Genomic DNA, 20,802 nt, shown 5'->3' with positions numbered 1-20,802 from the left:
GTCCACTGGAACGATCTATTTTCACTAGTTATGGGGCAATCCTTACATTTATTACTTCAAACTAAAACTAACACAACCAAAACTGTAAATCAAAGTTACCTTGGCTGCAGACACTAGTCACTTCAGGAGGTTTTTTCCCAGCATAGGTCACTTTAAATGAGTCATTCCTGCAACCCAATATAAACCCAAGAGTCCTCTTTATCCACTACAAACATCTGTAAACAGTCCTACCTCTGTAATAATAACCATTCAAGGTTGTAAATATCTGTTTTGCTACAGAATACTTCCGCAGGGTGGATACATGCCAACAGGTCCTCTATCTGACCATCTCTCAGGCCACATCTTCATCATATACTCTTTTAACCTGAAGGAGGTTTCAAACTGTGTTGGACCAGCACCAAGTGTTTCTCTGCTGCACAGTCAGACTGTTTTCAGGCTCAGGGATGCATTGTATCTAATTAGCCTATTTAATTCATGTACCATACATACTTTGCACACTGACTCAGTGCAATGCGGATCTCATTACATTTCCCACTGGAGCTGCAACCATGCTGTGCGTGTCACATAACCTACTGTTTAGCCTTGTGTGATGAAAAATGGTTCCCACGTCAGGTAACTTCAGGCCTAACAAATTTTTTGTTTACTGCATATACAATACCAGTCAAATGTTTGGAAACATTTTCTCATTAAATTGAATAGGTGGGTGCAATCCTTTTCTTTGGTAAAAAAACAACTAGATGCTGATTTTGTAATTATGGATGATGCACAAAGATGATATATTTCACATATGAAACATATAAATTAGCCAGTTATCTAGTAAACTGTGTGTGTGTGTGTGTGTGTGTGTGTGTGTGTGTGTGTGTGTGTGTGTGTGTGTGTGTGTGTGTGTATGTGTGTGTATGTGTGTGTGTATGTGTGTGTGTGTGTGTGTGTGTGTGTGTGTGTGTGTCTTTACTTTACTTTTCCCCCTACTACATGCTTTGTATATGCAATATTGGGAAATGCCTGTTTTACAAAATAGGTGTCTTGTAGTCCCAAGTGGGATGGGCCAAATGTTTGGTATGACAAATAAATAAAAATAGAAATTGGTTTTATCTTATATGCATGGCTACTGTTAAAAACTACACACACACACACAACTAGCACAAAAATATCTCTTATGATTCAATCAATTGTTGCTCAGCCTGATTTTTATTTAGCATTTACTCAAAAAGTGATGAGCAGGAGCACAATTTATTGTCTCACCTAGCTCTTCTCCTGAGATATACTGCATCCTCTACTCCTCTACTTGATCTCCATAGTGTCTTTTGATCACACACTGCCTCCCGGCGGTCAGTCGTGGTATTGCATCCTTTTACTTGTGCCGTACGTCACCAAACTGCGACACACAGTGGAATAAGCGCCACATTTTTGCTGCGCGAGATTATATTTTGGCGTTTTCTGTGTCCTGCATTAGCAAAAGAGAATTAAAGGTATGTATATTCCCGTAGTTTCGAGGCAGGTTTTCACATTTACCCTCTTTAAATCTGGCGTTTGAAATATGTTGTTACACAGGAAACTTCATTATGTAAAAGCTAAACGGATACAGGGGATGCTAATGTTAGCTAGCGTTTAATTTCTGATCCACACCGAGGCTACAGTAATAACGCTGCTAAATCCGCTCAAACACACAGGGTTAAACTACACATATACACCTCTGTTTATAAACGTGCCAACATTAAAAAGCCAGTAAGAGTTAGCGTTAATGTTAGCTGTGAAGCTGGTTTACGTCAGTGTTGTTCGATATGTCTTTACGTCAATAATATCATAGTGTTATTGTAAGTTTGTTCATTACTGCGTGCGGTGATCCACGTTGGCCTCATAGTAAACGTAATTTAACCTTTTGGGTCATTGTTAAAATCATCTGCTGTTTACCTGCTGATAATAACAGCAACATGAGAATATCCTGCAGGAATATGACTGACCTGATGCCTCTCTCTCTTTCTTTCTTTCTTTTTCAGGCACAGATCAGGAATAACTGGGATGCACCATGAGTTTATTTGGCCAAAGCTCCGGGTTTGGAACAGGAGGGACAGGTGTCTTTGGAAGCACAACGACAGACAGCCACAATCCCATGAAGGTAAACCATCAGGAGAAATTATTTATTAAATTGTTAGTTTGGCTCTCTGAATTGCCTTTACCTGTTTCTGCTTAATGAGGTGTATGTTCTTGATTTGACTGACAGGATGTTGAAGTGACATCACCACCAGATGACAGCATTAGCTGTCTGGCCTTCAGCCCCCCCACCATGCCGGGGAACTTCCTCATCGGTGGATCGTGGGCTAATGATGTAAGAGTTTTATTATTGTTTTCAGTAGGTTGATTTAGTGAACCGAAGATTACAGCTGAGGAGGATAGATAGATAGATAGATAGATAGATAGCGAGATAGATGGATAGACAGATCCCAGAGGGAAATTAAAAAGTCACAGCAGCCAACAATGAGGTAAAAAAGGTAGAAGAAACAAAGTAAATTATAAGGCTTACTTATATACAATAACTAAATTAATTACTTGAAACTAAAATAACTCAACAGAAAGAATAGATTGGTCAGGTGGATATTGCTACAGTAGTAATTTTCAAACATGAAATCCTTGACTTGAATTATTTAATCTTGTTGCTTTTATATTTAGTTTTGCTCTTTCTTTTAATATGTTCAAAATAAAATTAAACTAAAACTTGTAGAAAATGCATGAAGGACAGACAACTCCTGTACTACATAATGTCTGTATCATGCGAAAATTTTAATTGACTTTCACTCTGTTGTATCAGGTCCGATGCTGGGAAGTGCAGGACAACGGACAGACTGTCCCCAAAGCCCAACAGATGCACACAGGTCCAGTGCTGGATGCATGCTGGAGTGATGTAAGTCTCTTCATCATCATCATCGTCTCATCATTTTAGCCCTGCTGTAGACACCGTCTGCCAGGCCATAGAATAATTTATGATGTGCTGTTCTCTTTAACCAGGATGGGAGTAAAGTCTTCACTGCTTCCTGTGACAAGACAGCCAAGATGTGGGATCTTAACAGCAATCAAGCAATGCAGATTGCACAGGTTGGATGAGAGCCCTCTGATTAATCATGTGGTCTCTAGAGTGAAGCAGTATCATCTTACAGCACGTCATTTCTCTTCACAGCATGACGGCCCAATCAAAGCGATCCACTGGATTAAAGCCCCTAACTACAGCTGTATCATGACTGGCAGCTGGGACAAAACACTGAAGGTACAACAGCCACCTCGACACATCAGTTCACTTGAAAATATTATAATTAGTATCAGAAAAGCGTGTGAGAAAGTCAGTGACAAGACTTTTAAGTTTTGGGCTGGCTAACTGTGCTTTGAGTTTTTTCTTTCCCACACAGACTATGACAGAGATTTCTTGTGTAAATTAAAGTCAATATAGGAAATTATACTTGGTTCCAAAACATAATTCTGTCCATCAATGTTATCAATGAGTGGTATGTCAAACTTTGTAGTGTTTAATGTATCACTGAGACACCTGACATCTTTTCTGGTTGTCACTTCAGTTCTGGGACACTCGCTCTCCCAATCCCATGATGTCTCTGCAGATGCCAGAGAGATGTTACTGTGCAGATGTTGTAAGTGGCTTTGTCTTTGAGGATTATGACACATGTTTTAATTCTTGCTGTTTGGGTGATGGATTGAGGTTGTTTGTATTTTTGTATTTTCATACCTTGGTGACTCTGTTATATAGGTGTACCCCATGGCAGTGGTTGCCACAGCTGAAAGAGGCCTGATAGTGTACCAACTGGAGAACCAGCCCTCTGAGTTCCGCAGAATAGACTCTCCTCTTAAACATCAGGTGATTACATGGAGTTTACTCCTCCATTAACTGTTTTCTCTTCATTTTATTTTCCCACTTCTAATATTCCTCCGGTTTCGTTGTGCCACTTAACCTGGTATTTTTTATCTACAGCCATATTAATTTTCTTTGATACCAGTTATATAATGATGTATATTATTTTAGTATTCTTCATGTGTAACTGGCTTTGATCTGATGTCATTTTTCATCTTGTAGCACCGCTGTGTTGCCATATTCAAGGACAAGCAGAACAAGCCAACAGGCTTTGCACTGGGAAGCATTGAGGGACGAGTTGCCATCCACTACATCAACCCTCCGAACCCGTGAGTGCCAAAAACAATCAATTTCTTACAAGTGGATGAATGTTTGAAGTTGTGCTTATCAGTAACTACTATTATCATTATTATTATGTTTCCACAATTAAAGTCATTGCTCTTGCTGTCAAGATCTGAAGCAAGATATGACATGAATGTGTTTCTGTGATCTCTATCAGAGCCAAAGACAACTTTACCTTCAAGTGCCACAGGTCCAATGGAACTAACACAACCACTCCACAGGACATCTATGCTGTAAGTACTGAGATAATGCTGCCACTGTTAAAGTGACATAAGTTGAGGCCATTTATCAGACTGTATGAATCCACAAAAGGTATTATTCACTCGCATAGTAGCACTCCACAGGTTCTGTTAATGGCCCTTGTGGGAAGAAGGGCTGATGCAGCCTCACCCAAAGGTGTTTCACCCCCACCAACAAGTGGCTGGGGGAGCCTTTATACATTTGTGCTGTTGCAAGATATTTTTCTTTCTGTCCCATACACGCCAGTCCAGCAAAAATAAATCCGACATATAAAGATAGCAGAGCAGGGAACAGAACCAGGCATGAGACTTCCTGTTCATGGACCCGGGCACATTCACAGGACAGTTACAAATTTCAACAACTATTGCATCCCAAAACACAATCACAACACCTACATTCATATCTCTGTAAAATGATGGGCAGAAGACAATCATTACTGTAATTACTATAAAAAGTTGTTCCTTTACGTTGTATTTGAATGATTAGAGAGGCTGCTTTCAGTAATTGGAAACATGTCCACAAGCAGATACCGTAGGACATTTTCCATTCCAGTACAGTGTTCAATATCTGACATCAATATTAATGTGAAAGAGGTTTAGTATTAATTAGCAAACATTAGCATGCTAGCAAAGTACGATGGCGAATATTGTACTGTTAAACATAGGCCTGAAATTAAATATTACATCGTCATAGATTTTCCAGGCACATCATTCAGCCCTAGTTAAACATCAACATGTTAGCATAAATTCAAAGCACTGCTGTGGACACCATCGGAGCTGTTAGTGTGACTGCAGGCTCATTTGATAATCCTTTGTTTTAGTTTTGGTTAGGATTAGGGTTGTACTATCTTTTTTTAACAATCATTTGCTATGGTAATGTTGTGACCTTGAATAACTTAATCATCACAATATAGTAACTGTGAGACACTAACCAGCTCAGTCATAATGTTTCCACGTCTCACCTCCTCATTTTCTCTTTCTATCCCATCAGGTGAACGCCATCTCCTTCCATCCTGTCCACGGCACCCTGGCCACTGTGGGCTCAGATGGACGCTTCAGCTTCTGGGACAAAGACGCCCGCACCAAGTTGAAGACCTCGGAGCAGCTCGACCAGCCCATTACGGCATGCTGCTTCAACCACAATGGCAACATCTTTGCATATGCTTCCAGTTACGACTGGTCGAAGGTAGGAGACGTAAAGTCTTTCCAAAAGCTGTAACCAGATGTTTTGTGTTTTACTACTCCAGTTTACAAAGTTTCCCTCTTCTCTGTGGCCTTTATTAATGATTGTGCTCCAATGTGGTCGTTAACTGGCACTCTGAATCCCCCAGGGCCATGAGTACTACAACCCCCAGAAAAAGAACTACATCTTCCTGAGGAACGCCGCAGAGGAGCTGAAGCCTCGGAACAAGAAATGGTGAGAGAAGGGCAGCCACTGTCCGTAACCCTGGAGACCTCAGTCGCTGGATGGGTCTGCCTCACTTCCTCTTTGCCCTTGTGACTTGCACTAGGGCCTTTCAGAGCGTACCTGGCATGCATGGATGTGGGAAGTGACATGGTTCAGATCTCAGTACTGCCCTGTACTTCTGCAAGTAGCCATCATCAGTGGGAATTTGAGCTGTACAGAACTGAGTGAAGTCACTTTAAAGGCATGTGTGGTTTCTGCTGTAGCAGCGTGTACAAGCTGCCTCTGCACCTGTACTATCAGGATTATTTGGGATAAAGCCTGCTAGCTTTTTGCAGCATCGACCTTGTAAAATCTCTTTAAGTAGTGAGGCTTAGCAGTACTCTAAGGACTGTTATTTATTTAATTATGGTGATGGAAAAGACAGGATTCTGAATTATTGATCATAGACTAGCAATAGTTTACAATGAATTTATTTTTGTCTGCTGAAGAGTGATATTGTACCATTCAGTCTGTGCAAAAAGGGACACAGTTTCTGAAATAAACCAAAAAAAAATGAAAAAAAAACTTCTTTGTGACTGACTGCTCCCTCCTGTCTTTAGATTCATCGTGCCAAGTCGCATCTCTTGTGGGGAAATGCGGAAGACCTGCTGCTTTAGTGTGTGTATACGCTCAAGACAGACTCCTTCCTTTCGGCAAACACCTGGACCAATGCCACGGTGCGTTCTGTGCATGGACCAATCAGAGGGGCCCACCCAACCTGGCGTTGATGACAACTCTGTGACAATTGGTCTTATTGGTCATCATAGAAGGGGAGGGATTTATTTGTCATTCATATTGATGTTTGGATTTTTTTTTTTTATGTGTCCAGCTCCTCATTTTTTACAGCCTTCCAAAGACTCTTCATTCTCTTTTGATTTGCTGTTACTCCATGGCCCCATTCATGAAACCTGGATGTAAAATAAATAACTAAGTGCATACTCATAGATTTGAACATTTATTCTCACTTAAGGGAGAAAATAGGGATAAAGAAATAACATGTTGCGTTGGCTGTACTGTTTGTTGGGGGATTCTCAGAACTGTATTATGCATGTTAAACCATAAAAGTGACCTCTATCTCATATTTCAGTTGTACAAACTCTTCATCATGTGGGTTCCTGAACATGGAAATGATCACAAAGTCAAAAAAAAAAAAGATAAACTTTGAGCAACATCTGCATCACAGTGACCCTTTCTGTCTTGCTTGTTTTAATCCAAGTTAACCAGCAGGTGGAGCATCTTGTCTTTCAGTATGTTAACTCCAGCAGTTACTGGACCTGGAGCTAAGCAGAGCAAACAAGATCAAAGCAGAACAGCAGGATTCTTCATCCAGGTTAAGTCCTTTTGACAGGGATAAACAGCTGGAAATGGGGGGGATTTATCAAGAGGATATGAATGAGGGAGCATGGGCAGCTACAAAGGCCATGTGTGAAAAGTGAACCAGTTCATAGAGCAGAAGGTGTGAATTAAAAGCCATTTTATTGAGGTCATTAGAGTATCACCTCACTGTCAGCATGACACTTGGTACTTAGCAGTGGAGCTCCAAGGCACCGAGGGCGGGAAGAGACTGCACTGCCACAGTTCACCGGCTCCTCTCAACTTCCATGTGGTACCACTGCTTTAAAGTACTGTCTGCTCTGCTGTTAAATCCAAATGTGTTGATTGTTGCCCCTCACCCCACTTTACCTAAAATGATCTGCAATATGCCATTCTTCAATCACCACACATGATCATAAAAAAGGTGACCTGGCTCCATTGTTCTGACTTCTAAACACTGGGAAAAGTAATGTTTCTTTGGATGATCAAACTTTTCCAAAACTTGAACTGTCAGAATGACCTGTTACTTTCAGCCCAATTGGATCTGCCCTCTTCTGCACAGAGGTTATCAGTGTTTGTGAGTACGTAAGCGTGTAGAAAACATAAGTGGAAAACAAGTACTCCCAACACATTTCACACTTGCCCTTATTCTTGCAAAATGTGCCAATGATTTGCTTTTATGATGGGGTAATTGAAAGTGGGCCGGTGTGGCATGCCCAGTGAAATTTGTCATATTGTACTTTAACCAGTCTACAGTATTTAACAGATACTCATGTTAACTGGTCTTGTGACTTTGATTATAGCTTTCTAAAAAGCAGAGGTAACCATACTCGTGTGGTGTGTTGTACTGTAACACACATTTAATCCATATATGTGATGTGTGAAGTGATACAAACTGGTTGAAATGAAGATTATGATCCCACTAAAGCAAACGTTAACTTTAAGTCTGGTGATGTGGACATTGTTTTGTTTAAGTCAAAATTCAAAGTCCCTCTCCACTCCAAATTTAGTTTTTCTTGTTCCTAAAGCTGAATGTTTGAGCTTCACTGTGCAGAATGATGAATGTGCAGAGTTTGACACTAAAATGCTGTTTTCACATTCATCTGCTGAAAGTGGAACATTTCTCTGGGCTCATTGAAAATCCAGCTTTAAGGGGCGGGCCAATGAGCATGACTTGCATTAATTCTGGGCCAATATTCAACTTATATAAGTGCAGTGTGAAAACTTGACATCTCCACTGCACAAAAACTGAGAATGAACTTTACAGCATGTTTATAGATTCTTGATTTTTTAATGAGGGAGCAAGAGTCATTCGAATGATAGAAGACATCTGAAGTTGTATTTTTTGTGGAATAACCATATCAGACACTAATTACTCTTCAAAGTAGAGTACTTATACATCTTAAAATGTGTGGAAGGGATCTTAAAGGCTTTAAAATAAAAACACACCTCGCTTTCAGCTCAGGCTGTTTGTGCCATGTCATTGTTTTAAAAAAAACTGTTCTTAAACTAAGGATTTTTAATGTTGGAAACTTAAGTCAGTTACTTCCTCATGACAGCGGCACAATGCACATGCACCATGTGGCGGAGGGTCGTGACAAGACGGTAACCCTAGATTTGCGAAACTCCCCCGAGCCGCCCCAAAATCTTCTTTTGTGGCTGTTGTTAAGGTCTGCTTAGGTTTAAGCACAGAAACACTTACGGTTGGTGAAAGATCATGGTTTGAGTTAAAATGTTCACTTGAAATGTGGGTTAGTTATGAAGTTTATTTACAAATCTCGCGAGAGTTTCTCAAATGTAAGGTTATCGTATCAACACAGTAGCAGAGCCGCTTTCTGCTTTCTGTCGTACAGGAGGTTTCTCTTTGTGTTGTAAAGGACAAAAGCAGGTGCAGCAGAGCGCCTAGGAGGGCGGACCAATAGGAGGAGCCGATACCTAAAGTTGGTAGGAAAAGTCTACACCGATTGGTCAAGAGTTGTGGGGGGGCGGGGCGCCGTTTACCCCATATAAAAACTCCCGGCACATTTTCTCACAGCGGTAGAGCAGCAACCACCGGAGGATCTCTCACACTGAATCATAGCTGTCATCAGGTTGCTACAAGTTGGAGCTACGGCCGTAACACGAGAGGAGAAACTACAGCATACCGTGCAGCGTGATAGTGAGTTTTGTTTGTACCGATGCAGGGACACCATTAAGCGCTTAGTGAATTTGTCTGTGTAGCCTCTGGTCATCTGTCCCGGCTGGCCAATGCTTCTGCATCAGTTCATGAACGGAGCCCTGGACGTCATGCATCCCACATCGCTGCAGAAAGACACCACTTTTACCAAGATCTTCGTCGGCGGGTTGCCTTACCACACGAACGATGCCTCACTCAGAAAATACTTCGAGGCCTTTGGAGACATTGACGAGGCTGTGGTGATAACAGACAGACAGACGGGTAAATCCCGAGGATACGGCTTTGTAAGTAGCACGAGATGAAGTCAATGCACGCTGCTACTGCTCCTCTCATTCACAACTTTGAAGGTTATCGTTAACTCACAAGTTCCGTATTTGCTTGATTTCCGCCACACACTTCAGTTTTCAACGTTGGTGAAGAAGTGCTTTTGATATTCACCTTTTTTTTTTAATGTGCTAATGTCCCTTTTTTTTCTTCTTTATGTGTATGACTAATTATAAATACCGGTTACATCTGCTGCTGCATGTAATCATTCAGATCCATTTCAAAGTCAATCCTCTACTGAAGCTTTAAATCCTCAGCATCTCTGTTTTTTTCGCCTGACTGGCTGTTATTTTAGCTTAATGAGGATGAGGGATCACACAAGTTGATGGGTAACTAAGAAGATTATATTTCAACATATGTCTGATGTCACCCCACCTAAACCCTCCCCAGTGAAGTCCCCCCTCAGTCACCCTTGACCAACTCGGCTTATGTGTGTCTGTGTGTGTGTGTGTATGTGTGTGTGTGAGACAGTCTGCACTTCTTGCTTGCTTTATATGGGTATTTTGGAGCAGTGGGGAGGTTGACCTTGCACACTCTTTCTCCTCAATTGACAAGGACCTGAGCAGTCCACCGTAGCACATGATTTACACTAAAATCTTGACTGCCCAGAAAGAAATTCAAACCTCATCAAATTGCCTTCCTCCTATTCTAACAAATTGATGATAAATTTCCCTTTTGATGTTATCTTTCTGAGTCTGTGGACTGTCCAAGCCGCAGGAAGCACTTTGAACTTCATAAAACATAAACTAAGTACTTTATTCTGTTGCCTGCCTTCTGAATTTAAGATTGCATGTGGTGGGAAAAGCTCTGTTTACCATACCAGTGCATTCATCATAACTTTATCCTTGACCACAGTTACTTACGGTCAGAGTAATAAAAAAAAAACATCCCAGAATCCTATCGGTGTCCAATGAAGTCCTCACTAATAGGTGACTTATCCCATTCCAGGCAGATAAAGACAGCCATTCTCCCTTTGACACAAAGAACAGAAGCAGCGCAAGAAATGCAAATATTTACGAGAACTTTGGAAAGACACAGCAGCAGTAATGTTCTGTCAGGCCAAAGAAGGAATGGAAAACTGTTATGTGTGCATGTTTATTTCTAAAGGCAGGATTGTAAGACAATTGCTGAGTGTTTACACATCAGCCCTCTAACTCTGAGGGAAAAGCGTGTGTGTCGGTTGAGCGTTGAGGCTGGTGTTTCAGGTTGAACAGGCTCAGGGTGATGTGGGTGCTTGCCACACATCCACCGCCGTGAGTCCATCAGTGCTTTATACACTCCCAACTTTTTTTCCCCTTTTTTTTTTCACAAATGGCGCAGGGGGGGCAACCTGCTAATTCTGTCGGAAAGGTTGCCGGCAGAAGGGGTGGGAGAGAACCCCCCCACCCCACCTTCCCACCCCCCCAAAAGCTTAGCCCACCTTTTTTTTCTAAACACACTTCAGAGGTGGATTAGTCAAAACCCCACCACCACCAACCAACCACCCAACAGCAAGGCTCTTCACAGTGTAAACACAGCCTCGTTCCTTCCTGTGTGTTCACAACACAAGCCCTGGAGTGGGCTTTGTTCCAGATCCTTCCACTATGAAGAGGCCTACTGCTTTTTTTTAAAAAACGTCCTCTTAAACAATGCGAGCCCGTGGCCTACATTCACTGTTCTGTCCGCACGGCGAGGTGACTGAACCCTCTGAGTTGGCAGAATGTGGCAATCAAAACAGAAGGGCTAGTCTAATGCCAGGAGGGAGAGAGGAGGAGGAGGAGGAGGAGGAGGAGAAGGTGGGGGGAGGAGGGGGGGACTAATACCAATCTCCTTAATATTTTGTCCCTAATTGGATAAGCTCCTTGTTACTCTTCCCAAATCCATATTTCAGCAGGTCTGCCCCCGGCTGAGTGGCAGGCAAGTGGCAGGCGACTGCTGCTGTGGGCAGTTTTCAAAGCCTAATCATTGTGCTTTGTTTTGTACTTTCTCGTCTCCTTCACAGAAACAGAATCTTAACTGTGACCGGCCTGCAGGGGTATTTTTTATGATAAGACCAACAGACCGAGGCCTGTTTTTATGAGTTTCAGCTGTTTTTTTTTTTTGTTTTTTTTCTTTTTGTTGTTGCACTGAGATAGTTGATGTGTCACCAGCCAGGGACGCCAAGCTACTGCCGGTTTATAACCGCCGGAGAGATAATTACTTTTTTAAATGGATGTGTTTATTTATTTTGTGGGATTTCTTTCGCCAGGTAACAATGACAGACCGAGGAGCAGCTGAGAGAGCCTGCAAGGATCCCAATCCCATCATCGACGGCAGGAAGGCCAACGTCAACCTGGCCTACTTGGGAGCCAAACCCCGTAGCATACAGACAGGTGAAGTATATTCTACTTTAAGGCTTTGATCTATTCCTCCATTAAAATCTTGGAAATTAATCAACCAGTGCTGATTAGAACATCAGATACACATACTCCTCATGTAACAATCAAACAGAAAAAAAAATGTGACCTGTGAGCTGACACCAATCCATACTGTCCACATGCAGCAGATTTCCTACTAACATGCCCAATAATGTTCCGTTTCCTCACACGCGTTCATGTTTTCACTGTTGCTTGCTGCACATTTGAAAATGTTGACCCACTTGCTCATGGTAGGTTTGAAACAGGCTCTTTCTCTGTCTCTCCATGCCCTCTGTGTATTGTTCTCTGGTCCTCCTCTGTAAATGCAAATGTGTGTGTCTGACAGCCGGCCTCCTATCTTCCAGGCATATCCATCGGAGTGCAGCCCATTCACCCAGCACTCATCCAGAGGCAGTATGGGTAAGTGAGCGGGAGTGGGCGCTTGTTGTGTTCTCTTGTATTATGCTCTGTGCGATGCCACTGGGCTACTATATCTTTGACAAACAGGGCCTCTGGAAAGTACATGTCAGTTTGTGTGTCTGCGTGCAACTCCACAAAATAATCTATTAGCATATTTGAGTTTAGCTTGCCGGGGAGATTGTTCACATATCTGTGGTAATGGAGGGGCATTCCTGAGGTGAATGTGTGACTCACTTGTTAACTCCTGTCAGGAGCCTATTGACTCGTGTACCTGCCCTGAGTGGGTTCTGTCACTGAGAAGCTCTCCTTGAAGTGGTTGTGTTGTAGAAACAGCCTGGATAGCGTCTAGGAGCCGTGCTCTGCTGAGCAACTAATGAGCGTTTCACTGCCATAATGACTCTCCTCACCCCCTGCAGCTCTCAGATATCATCCCTCAAGCTACAGCTCACAGCCATTCATATTCTACACTCAAGGCCTCTGGTCTGTCAAGAAAGGTCCAGTTGAGTTCATGAAGTGCTTTTGTAAACAGATGTACAAACTCATAAAGACATACAAACAACAACATTTCTGTGTGAAACTATGACCAATGCTAAAATGAATAGTTGATTATTTGATTGCAGAAAAACTAATTAACGCTTTTGGTTAATGAAGTCATTAATCAAACATTTGCTTGCTCCTGCTTTTTTTAAATTTGAGAATATTCTGCTTTTGTTTTGTCATAGCAACAACATCCACCATTAACCTGTAGCTCCCTAGAGAATTGTGATGGGCTTTCTTCACAGTTTGACATTTTATAGACCAAACACTTGTTTAATTGAAAAAATAACCAGTGAAAGTCGTTATTAGTTGCAGCTCTAGCAACTCTAGCAGCTGAAGAGCCTCATGGAAGGTTCACACAGACTAGGACAAAAAAAAATAAGTAGTTTTGGAGGTCACTGAACTCAAAAAAAGACTCTATTGAACTGGTAATAACTGTCTATGATCCATGTCCCTTTTTGGAAAGATCTCATGTGGTCTGAGTGATAAATGTAGAATCCCATCATGTGCCAAGACCTTTAGGAGGACACTGGAAAATCCCTCCCATGTCCTGCTACCATAGCAATCTTGGATGGCACCAAAACCCTGAGGGTTAGAAACATGGCGCACAGTGGTGCTTTGAGGTCTGACAGGTGCTGGCTCATATTACAGCCTTTTACACCCCCCTCCTGCTGGCTCCACACTAGAGAATAATTGGGCGGATTTTGGGTCCGATTCGCCCCTCCCAACAATTGAGAGAGGTGTTCCCGATTCGAGGCAGGTCTGAACAGATTATCTGCCCAAATGCTCATGTAGTGTGAGAGGTTTAATGACGTAATCTTAATATTACTGACTGGATTGGAGTCTCCATGATTTTGAATCCTAAATATCCAAAGGTTGATATTCCCAACTTGAAATCCTGTTGTTTGAAAGGAACAGTGATGGAATATTGAGCTGAACCCCCCCCCCCAATAGCCAATGAGAGAGAGAGAGCTGACCAGGAAGCGTCACCAACCAGATGTTGTGTACACTAGAACTTTATTTACTCAACTCCAGCATTCACTGTAGTCATGCTGCTCCTGTCTTCTCAATCATGACTCAATGATGACTTATTCCTTTTTGGGTGCAAAACAAAGTGCACACAAGACAGTCCGCCACCATGTTTGTTTGTTTTATGAGGTCACATATGATTACCCAAGTGAGATCTCAAGTCCCTGGAATCACCACTCTGACATTGTCTAGTATAAACCTGAAGGTGTGTGCGCGGACTTGTGAAAATTGGTTAAGTCTGTCGTCGTGTCTGTGGTCTCCCACATTTTAAAAATTGGTTAAGATTTGAAAATCCTTTAGTGTGCACCAGGCATTAATCTCCCGTGACCACCGCCCCAGAGACAGAGGCACAAGAAGCACCTGTCTGCCTGCGTCTGAGTTTCCTCTGGATGGTGGGTGACAGACGCAGGCCTCCCTAGATGCACAGCACAAGTGGCTTTTCTTTCAACCCCCCCCCCCCTCTCAATCCAACCCCCTTGACAACATATGGTGTGAGGACATGGTCTGAAGTAGGATTTTAAGCAGGACTGGAGAGCTGTGTGTAACGGTGGTGTGCCTGGTTTGGAATTACCACTGTTATATGTGTGTGTGTGTGTGTGTGTGTGTGTGTGTATATAGCTGTGGTCAGCAGATGCTTTGGACTGTGAGGGCCGGAGGGGGTCAGTGAGGCCAGGAACATTGTTTTGATGGGGAGGGGAGGAGTTGTCAGCGTGCTTGCAGATTCATCCCTTCTCATGCATCACCTCCTCCACTCTCTATCCACAGCCTGGTCATTTCCCATGTCCTATTCATGCCTCTTTTTTTTTTTTTTTTTTTTTTCTTCCTCTTCTTCTGCCTCTTCCACTGGGTTTAACTGAAATGTGCTGCCACTCGCAGCGTATCAGATGGAGACGCTGAAAACTGACACCTCTTTGAGACTTGAAGGGTGTGAGGGGAGGGGGGGGGGGGGGTGGTTGAAAGAGAAGATTGAAGGGGAGGGCTTCTTGGGGTGTATTCTGGGACTTAATGCTTAATGAGGCAGTGTGCTCCCTAGGAAACGCACCTCTACAGGTGTCAAACAAAACACCTTTTTTTTTTTTTTTTTTTCTTTCTTTCTTTCTTTCTTTCTCCCCACCCCTCCTGCTTTCAAAGAATATTCACAATCCTCCTGAACAAAGAGGGAAGGAATATCAAGTCCCCATACAAGTGTTGTTTGATTCCCCCCCACCCCATCTGTTTTCACACTTTGCATCGCAGTGAGTCATGCGCTGAAGGTCATTTGTGTTATCGTTCGGAAATATTTAGCGGCTCGGTGTGATATCGCCCAGGCTTCTCACATTAGCTCATAATGTGGCGTTTCATTAATCACGGATTCTCCAGCCCTCGACTTGTAATGACTATTATAGCATCCAGCGTGTTTTTTCTGGGTGAGCGTGTCTCCGCCTGCCATCCGCAGAGTGGCACACAGACCGGCCGTCAGCACAAAACCAGCTGACCTCTGATCTTCTGGCCATCATCCACATTCCCCTGCCCACCATCCCACAATCCAGTTGGCATCTGGCATGTCTATGGCCCAGGGAGCACTCTCTCTACAGTCCCAGACTTGGCTTGGTCCCCCCCATTGCTCTTTTCTCTTTAGATTTCAATTTTTTTTTTTTTACAGCTAACTTCTCCATCTCTCTAACACAGGAGCGCTTTGTTAACTCCCTTCAGGCTTGCATTATTTACATTATTTTCCTTTCCACTTTACCTATACATGGTTATTTGATTTTTAAATCCAGATTACAACAAACTGCCTGTGGCGACGCGCTACCGAGGGCACGGAGAAGGCAAGCTTATTATACGTGACGCAAGTGAAAGCACGTATGCCCCCCCCAGCGTTAATGTATGGTCATCTTTGAAAGCTGTGTGTCAGTGAATGCCTCTTTTGTGAGTAGCTCAATAGCACTGCGAGAGCAAAGGGTAAAGGGGAGCGGGGGTTGCCTTCATTTGCTTATGCTTAATACTGTCCACATTGGCACTGTAGTCTGGTTTGATGTGTTCGGTGCACTGACACTGTTGCTTTCTTTCACCCACACTCGCCAGATGTCTCGGTGAGTGTTTGTAACTTGTTTCTACTCTGTTGTATTTGATATGTTCTCCTCATGCTGGAAACAACAGGGCATTTACACAGGTTGCTGTTCTGTTTATTTGTGTATGTGCTATTGTCTTATTATATATATTCTATTTTTTCCAGAACTTAGAAGTTACGTTTTTTTTGTTTTTTTTTAATGGAGAGGTGTCACTTCTGTTCTCTATACTCCTATCACATCCCTGTAATAACACAATAGGACCTTTTTTTATTTTATTTTATTTTTTAAATGTTATTAATCACTGCCATCCTCCTATCCAACCCTCCACCATGGTTGCTGTCTGCTGCCAGCTGACCAGTGGAGTGGACCAGCAGAGGATCGGAAGATGCCCACAGTACAGGACTAGTCCAGAGGAGAGGGGGGGTTTGACAGAAAATGTCTGCCTGCCCACCCGCTCAACTCCCCACTCCCCTCCTCCTCCTCCTCCCTCAGCCAGCCTCTCTCCAAGGTGCCAGTGATGGCTTGAGAGTGCAGTGCGGTGTGCTGTGATGGATTGAAGTGCCTTTTTATCTTTTTTTTTTTTTTTTTTCCTTTTTTGTGTGCGTGTGATATGAACTGAAGAGGTTATGCTGATTGCGGTGTGACTCTTTCCCTATTATGGCATGGTTTGGGGTTTGCAGTGGTTACTGGTGTGTGGGTGGGTGGAAGAAGAGGGGGGTGGTTGAGGGATTGGATAGGGTCTGTGTGTGTGTGTGTGTGTGTTGAGAGTGTGATGACATCCCTATCCATGCATGCTTCTATCTTTTTTGCTGTGTTGACTTCATGGCGGCCTCTCATTACTGATCCTGTTCTTCTCCTGGACTGAATCTGTAGAAAGGGGGGAGAAAAAAAAGACTAAAAAATAATATACAGAACTCATACGACACAAAAGGAAGATTTTTATCAGTACTGAGATGCAGCTGAAGAGCGTAACTCTAAGTGACATTTGTTGTGACTCTGCTGTCTTTGTGTTGGGGTGTGTGTCAGTGGATGTTTTCCCCAAAACTGTAATATCAAGGGTAAAGGCTCTTACATCACCCTGTATATGGGCGAGGCGGGGTCTTCTTCTCTCTGCCACCACCCTCCCTCCAGAGAACAAACTCATGAGAGATACTTCAAGACCAGAGTAAAAATAGACCTCTAAAGCCCCCTCCGCCTTCTTCCTTTCCTCCCTTTTTTCCTCCCCTCTCCTCCATGGATGGAGCGGCAAAGCAAAGACCGAAAGAGAAGGGGAGGTAGTGCAGTCCCCAGACCCCACAGCTCTAATCAGCTACATCTGAGAGCCACCCCGTGAGGCCTGAAAGAGCCTGGCACCCAACCCTGATGAGCTCCCCTGCCACCATTACACCCCCCACACCCCAACCCCCCCTTATGCTAGCATCATCACCTGTGATAGCCTGCTCAAGATTTACACACCAAGTGAGAACTTAGCAGGCTGCAACTTCTGCACCGACTTTGCACACTTCCCCTTTTTGTGTGTGTGTGTGTGTGTGTGTGTGTGTGTTTTCAGTGAGTGAAGAGCAGCAGCTGTTAAAACACTCTGCTGATGCCTGAGCTTGAAAACCTGCCAGTAACGGCTGACTCTATCATTCACCCCCCCTCATCCACACTCCTCCCCTCCGGTCTACCTCAGGAGGCCCTACCTAACAGGTTTTGTAGGTTTTACTAACTGACACAAACAGAGGGTTGTGTCACCCTCGCCTCCTAACCCTCCTCTGCCGCTCATCTATTTAGTCTCTCTGAATAACAGCGGATATCTGTGTGAGAACTGTGTAAATTCAGAACGCCTACAGAGAGTTTATATTCCCAACACGCTCGCCCTCAGGGAGCAATGTAAACAATAGAAGCCAGGCTTTGGGATTTCTCTGCTCTGCTGCTGCAGCCCCTCTGTCTGACGCCCCTTGTTTGGTCTTTGTGTCTGTGTGCAGGTTGGCCCAGCAGTACGTCTACCCGCAAGCCTTTGTGCAGCCCAGCCTGGTGCTGCCCAGTCAGGTTTCCAGCTCTGTCAGCACCAGCCCCTACCTGGACTACACCGCAGCTTACTCCCAGTACGCCCAGGCCGCCTTTGAGCAGTACCCGTACGCTGCCTCCCCCGCCGGCTTCCTAGGATACAGCTACGCCACCAGCCCCACAGCCACCACCGGGCCAGCCGCCGCTGCCACAGCCCCAAACACCGTCCACCCCGCCCTCCCCTCCGCCGCCGGCCCAGCCCCGACCTTCCTGCACTACGCCCCACAGCAGCACATCCAGCCGGACCGCATGCAGTGAGCTGGGAAGAAAGCAGAGAGGAGAGGGAGAGAGAGAGGGGGGGGGTTGCTACAGGTGGTGGAGAAGAGAGTAGTGGTTGCAGACCTTTTTTGGACATAGGATGGCAAAACACCCTATGGGGGTGACCTTGCTGTCATCAGCAGGGGATTTCAGGAAAAAGGGGTGGGACTTTTGCACTATTCGATCAGGATGAGCCCTTTGCTCATTGGTTAAAGGGTAAAGTGTGTGGGGGGGTTGGAGGACTGTCAAGGTTCAGGTTGAGAAGCTAAACAGCATAAAGTATGTGGTCGCTTCCATGGGCTTCCAGAAGCTGACACTTCATTTTTTTTATTATTATTATTGTTATTATTATAATTATTATTATTATTATTATTGATGTTATTATTATTATTATTTGTATTGTCCTTTTATCATTAATGTCCTCGTCAATGTTTGTTCGTATGCCATTATTATCAATGTTATCATCATGTTTTTTGTTTTTTTTTGTTTTTTTGGCTCAATCAGTGGAAGTTTTGTGTCCATGGTACATATTGATGTTCTGAGAGCTGTCTGGGACATGTAACACCTCTTTCCTCCCAACTCCAGAGTATCTGGGTTGGATATTGAAGGCCACTGCTGCTTTAAGACACTGGGGGACAGTCCAAGACTTGAGGGGGGGCCAAGGTGAAGACTGCATATCCTCCCAGCGTATCTGTAGTCCCATCCTTGTGCTCCCCACAGTGAGGTAAAGCAATGCCCCATGAACAAACCTCCAGAGGACAACGAGAGATTTCACCTCACATAATGGAAAGAATACAAGACTGTGGGAGCTCCATTGTTTTGAGACTGGACTGTGATGTCAGGACTGCATCTTTTTTTTTTCTTTTTCTTTTTTTTAGTCTTTTTAAGAGGCCTTAATAAAAAAAAATTAAAAAAACATTAAATAAAAAAGAGAGAACTACTTTTTTGAATCTCCTGATTTTTCAACTGCTCCCCCCACCACAGAACCGAGTGCAGACAGCACTTTTGTAACTGGCCTGACTGTTTTCAGCCGTCAGTCACATTAATCTGGCTTACTTGGATCTTGATAATTTCAGATGGATGTAGATAATCACATGCAGTATGCGGGTGGTGGGGACCAAGCTTGTTGTGTATCTGTGTTAGAAGGTAGCTGACACTGAGCTCGAACACCAGTGTTTCTTTTTTTTTTTTTTCTCACTGAGATTGTCACAAACTGTTTCTTTCGAAAAAGGACATTCATGTACAGCATTTTAAAATGTTTTTCAGTCATCAAGTACATTTACAATATTTATATGTAGGTATTTATAAATGGTACTAAGTTAAAATAGCATTCTTTTTTTCTTTTTTTTTTTTTTTTTTACTATGACTATAGTTGTGGCACTGATGTAATTTAAACTACAGATCCACGGGGGTCGTACACATGATCTTTTTGTCCTGTCGCCATGTCGGTGGATTTGCCAGGGTGCACAGCGACTACAGCAGACGCCCTTTTGTAGATCAATGACTGGTTGCATCAAGAATATTTTTTTTCCAATAAAAATGTCTTTTCCAGTCCCTTCAAAGAAGCCGAACCAAAAAAAAAAAAAAGAAAATAAAGAATTTGTACTTCAAAATGCCTTCAGACCATTTCTTCAGCTGTAAATAAAAAAAGGAGCCATATTCCCATCACTCCACAATTTATTTGTGTTTACAGGGTGTGTTATTACTGTCAGAGTATTTACAACACAACTGAAGTGCGGATCCTGCTGTGATGATACTGCGAAAAGCCTAGGGGGGTGACAGGGTTCAGTTATGTATGTGTGTGTGTGTGTGTGTTTGTTATCAAGGATGTGTGTGCTGTTAGATCCTGCAGGAGGGGAGGTGGAGGAGGAGGGTACAGAGGGGGGGCGGCAGGAGGCCCAAACTTTTATCAAGCCACAACACCACCACCTGCCAGGGGTGCAGGGTGTTCCCTCGACTAACAGGCTTGTTTGGTGGAGTTTTATGTAAGAGAAAAAAAGAGTGTCAGCAAGCGGTTTGAAGCCCTGTCACCCCGAGCTGAAGGCAACAGTTTATTTTTTTCTCTACTTTGATAAACAAGCTCAGCTAACTTGTTTCCCAGCAGCATCTCTTCATGTTCTTGCTTACATCAGCTACTTTAGAAGACGTGTCACTTCTAAACCCCACTTAGGCCTCGAGAACAAAACACAGGCAGGGTTGTTGGAAAGAAAAACACAGCCATTATCTTTCTGTCCTCACACAGGGTGTAATTTATACACCCAGTGATGATTTACAATAAAGCCATGAGTTCAGTTGATGATTTTGTGGGTTCTTTGTTTTGATTGGAAGCCATTCAAACCCTGTTTACCCAAGAAATTTGGCACTTAATTATACGAAAACCCTGCC

General features: G+C 43.4%; 2 protein-coding genes across 4 annotated transcripts; both read left to right on the top strand.

Annotated features, from left to right (window-relative positions):
- Nucleotides 1–1,386: 1,386 nt before the first annotated feature.
- rae1 (ribonucleic acid export 1) lies at nucleotides 1,387–7,031 on the top strand. Of its 2 annotated transcripts, XM_053315201.1 has the most exons (13): nucleotides 1,387–1,472; nucleotides 2,001–2,119; nucleotides 2,225–2,329; nucleotides 2,810–2,902; nucleotides 3,007–3,093; nucleotides 3,176–3,262; nucleotides 3,567–3,638; nucleotides 3,755–3,862; nucleotides 4,079–4,185; nucleotides 4,356–4,431; nucleotides 5,429–5,623; nucleotides 5,769–5,854; nucleotides 6,445–7,031. In XM_053315201.1, coding segments are annotated over exons 2-13 (1,107 nt in total). In that variant the 5' UTR covers nucleotides 1,387–1,472; nucleotides 2,001–2,029; the 3' UTR covers nucleotides 6,446–7,031. The 2 variants fall into 2 exon arrangements, with proteins under 2 accessions (XP_053171176.1, XP_053171175.1); XM_053315200.1 differs by lacking the exon at nucleotides 6,445–7,031 and having other exon boundaries at nucleotides 5,769–5,858.
- A 2,219-nt stretch (nucleotides 7,032–9,250) lies between these two features.
- LOC128355046 (RNA-binding protein 38-like) lies at nucleotides 9,251–20,021 on the top strand. Of its 2 annotated transcripts, XM_053315204.1 has the most exons (5): nucleotides 9,251–9,356; nucleotides 9,461–9,658; nucleotides 11,926–12,049; nucleotides 12,439–12,493; nucleotides 18,078–20,021. In XM_053315204.1, the coding sequence occupies exons 2-5, from the start codon at nucleotides 9,464–9,466 to the stop codon at nucleotides 18,415–18,417; spliced, it is 714 nt and encodes a 237-aa protein (XP_053171179.1). In that variant the 5' UTR covers nucleotides 9,251–9,356; nucleotides 9,461–9,463; the 3' UTR covers nucleotides 18,418–20,021. The 2 variants fall into 2 exon arrangements, with proteins under 2 accessions (XP_053171179.1, XP_053171178.1); XM_053315203.1 differs by having other exon boundaries at nucleotides 9,251–9,658.
- Nucleotides 20,022–20,802: the final 781 nt, after the last annotated feature.

Source organism: Scomber japonicus, chromosome 3 (assembly GCF_027409825.1).
Source record: "Scomber japonicus isolate fScoJap1 chromosome 3, fScoJap1.pri, whole genome shotgun sequence".
In the NCBI taxonomy this organism is placed as follows: domain Eukaryota; kingdom Metazoa; phylum Chordata; class Actinopteri; order Scombriformes; family Scombridae; genus Scomber; species Scomber japonicus.
This window is presented reverse-complemented; position numbering and strand designations above follow the sequence as displayed.